The sequence below is a fragment of the Camelina sativa genome, chromosome 18 (genome assembly GCF_000633955.1).
Source record: "Camelina sativa cultivar DH55 chromosome 18, Cs, whole genome shotgun sequence".
Taxonomy (NCBI): domain Eukaryota; kingdom Viridiplantae; phylum Streptophyta; class Magnoliopsida; order Brassicales; family Brassicaceae; genus Camelina; species Camelina sativa.
In genome coordinates this window covers 20,823,186-20,825,984 of record NC_025702.1, presented here as the reverse complement: position 1 = coordinate 20,825,984, position 2,799 = coordinate 20,823,186, and the positions used below count along the sequence as shown (strand labels likewise).

General features: G+C 43.1%; 2 protein-coding genes across 3 annotated transcripts in view; one reads left to right on the top strand and one right to left on the bottom strand.

The window, feature by feature from the left end:
* Window positions 1–1,205, top strand: part of LOC104762974 (heterogeneous nuclear ribonucleoprotein F-like) — a 1,852-nt gene extending 647 nt beyond the window's left edge. The window contains exon 2 of one of the 2 annotated variants that reach the window (XM_010486395.2): window positions 337–1,205. In XM_010486395.2, the coding sequence (XP_010484697.1) occupies window positions 337–1,096 (760 nt within the window). In that variant the 3' untranslated portion in view covers window positions 1,097–1,205. The remainder of the gene's footprint in view (window positions 1–336) is intronic. The other variant, XM_010486396.2, reaches the window with a different exon arrangement.
* Window positions 1,448–2,793, bottom strand: LOC104762972 (phosphoinositide phosphatase SAC6-like). Its single transcript, XM_010486394.1, has 7 exons — window positions 2,695–2,793; window positions 2,497–2,605; window positions 2,315–2,387; window positions 2,133–2,226; window positions 1,952–2,044; window positions 1,788–1,854; window positions 1,448–1,701 (listed from the first exon to the last, which is right to left on the bottom strand). Exons 1-7 carry the CDS (start codon window positions 2,761–2,763, stop codon window positions 1,571–1,573), a joined length of 636 nt encoding a protein of 211 aa, XP_010484696.1. The 5' UTR covers window positions 2,764–2,793; the 3' UTR covers window positions 1,448–1,570.

Below are 2,799 nucleotides of genomic sequence, written 5' to 3'. Positions count from 1 at the left end.
GGGGGGGGGGGGGTATTATCTAAAATCGTTAATCGACTTTTTTATTGGAAAATCTTGTGTTCGATTTCGAATTTAGAGGGTTGGTCAGTGTGTAGGAAGGAACAGTATCTGGTGTTATTATAGGATGGAACAGTGTCTGGTGAAATTTAGTCTGTTTTTCTTTTGTTCCATTAGCTCGTCTAAAGAAGAGATTTATTTCTTAGCCCCCATAGAGATATAAAAAAAGACTAACTGGGAAGTCTAAGGGTTGGTTGGTTGGGTCTACTGGGTTATATATTAACTGGTTTAGTTGGGGGATCATTTTTTCCGGGTTTCTTCTTTGTTTCATAATTGAAGGGCCATGTTTGGGAGCGGGGGTTACGAGGTTGGATCAAAGAGACAAAGAATGATGCAATCAAATCCCTACTTGGCAGTTGGCAGCGCAGGAGCTTCCACCTTCCCTCCTTTTGGTTATGGCCCCCCCGTTTTCCCAGTTGTTCGCCTCAGGGGTCTTCCTTTCAACTGCTCTGACATTGACATCTTCAAGTTCTTTGCCGGCCTCGACATTGTCGACGTTTTCCTCGTCACCAAGTACGGTAAATTCTCTGGGGAGGCCTTTGTCGTCTTTGCCGGGCCGATGCAAGTTGAGATTGCTCTACAGAGGGACAGGCACAATATGGGCAGGAGATACGTGGAAGTTTTCCGCTCCTATAAGCATGATTACTACAACGCTGTGGCTGCTGACGAGGGAGCCTATGAGTACGAGGTCCGTGCTAGCCCACCTCCTCCCACCGCCCCATCCAGAGCTAAGAGGTTTACTGAGAAAGACAAGCTTGAGTACACTGAGGTTCTAAAGATGCGAGGCCTCCCTTATTCCGTGAACAAGCCTCAAATCATTGATTTTTTCAGCGGCTACAAGGTTATTCAAGGACGGGTACATGTTGTGTCTCGACCTGATGGGAAGGCCACGGGAGAGGCATTTGTAGAGTTTGAGACCGTGGAGGACGCAAGGCGGGCAATGGCTAAGGACAAAATGTCCATTGGGTCAAGGTATGTGGAGTTGTTTCCAACTACGCGTGAAGAGGCTCGAAGGGCTGAGTCCAGGTCTAGGCATTGACGCTGTCCTTCACTATGTATCATTTATATATCCTTTGGACCAGTTAATTTTGTGACCAAAATGTTTATTTATCAGTTTCTGCCTTGGGTTCCTGATTCGTTTCCAGTTACTCTTTTCTTTCTTCACTCTTTTTAAAATTATTTTTAAAAGAAAATTAGTGACATTATTTGAATAAATATACGTAGCTTGAACTGATTCGAGCAAAAGGTGTTGGGAGCTAATGTGAAAGGAGTAATGACGTACGGGTGAGTGAGATTGTATAACGTTCTTCGACTCATATATCCGCCTATCAAATTAGAAATCTATCGAGGCCCGTAACAATTTTTGGTGACATGATTATATTCAATTTGATCTCACATTACGAAAAACCCCAATTTTGCATTAATAAACTGAAAATAGCTGTTGAAGAATGAAAGTGTAACGAAAGGAAACAATGGGCTCCATTTGCACAAAGTTCAAAGGCAAACTATGGCTTCAAGATCTGGGCTTGTGCAGGCGAGGCCGGTTGCAGAAGATCCGGCCATTGGCCCTCACTAGTGCCGCAACAGCTACACTGATGCCCGCCCAGACCAATGAGAAAAATAGGTGCTTATAACCACTCCCAACTGCATCCAAACACGCACAATATCTTTGTCAGCCTTGGGTGGCCTGGCCGCATTAGTTTTACACCAATTTCAGGGATCAAGCTTACCTTGTTTTACAGACATTGTTGCAAACCAGAAACTGATAAGAACCACCGTCAATGCCACTGGAAAGCTCTGAGAAAGGAGAGGTATTTTTGATATTAGACCATTTATATCCAAAGTAATTTGCCTTACATAGATAGTCGTAAAATATTAGCAGATGATTACTTACGGCTATAGCCTCAAGACCTCCCTTTCGAGGCACAGGAGTCATGTCTCGGGTCACAGCAACTATATAGTGTCCTTGCACAAGATCAATCGCATCCTTTGTATGAAACCAAGAAGATGATAAACAGTCAGTAGAGGTTGAGGTATCAAGTACTCGCAAACAGGTAGTTAGAGCCACTTATAACCTGCTTAGTTCCATCAGCAAAATTGTTCAGGTAGTAGCGTGCGAGGGCATTCCAGCCATCTTTAAGGACTCCTTGGACAGTCCTTTTACCATACCTACAATTAGTTAAACAAGTTTGAACAAGGCATGTGGAAGCATCATTCTGTTGGGAATATTTATATGTACTTAAGTGCAAGAACATACCTGACGAAGTCTCCTTTAAGTGCAGGCGTGCCCGAGTACTGAATGCTAATGTCATCACCGTGATTAGCCCACACTGAAGGCAACATAAGCACCAGATATAATTGAGAATTGCATATCTAAGAAATTCATTTACTAGTGCAAAACCACATCTCCTAGAAAGGAGAATAAAGTAGGGTACCGACATATCTTATAGCATTCGTCAAAATTTAGATGTGAGCTTATAGCTTCTTCAGCGCCGAAGACACCAATCCTTTTGAGTTGAAGTTCCAACATCTTTCGGCCTATCATGCTCTGTATTTTGGCAGGAGGATGAGCACCGAGCAAAGGCAAGGAGAGTGTAAGAATTTGAATACTAATAATAGTCTAAAGGGAATACTAGCCTGGGTGACATTTGTACGGTCTAAGCAATCTATGCAGTTTGTTCGCACAATACCAAGCTGCTCCTTCATTTTCTCACCCTTTTCATTCAACAAAAAGTACCTGTT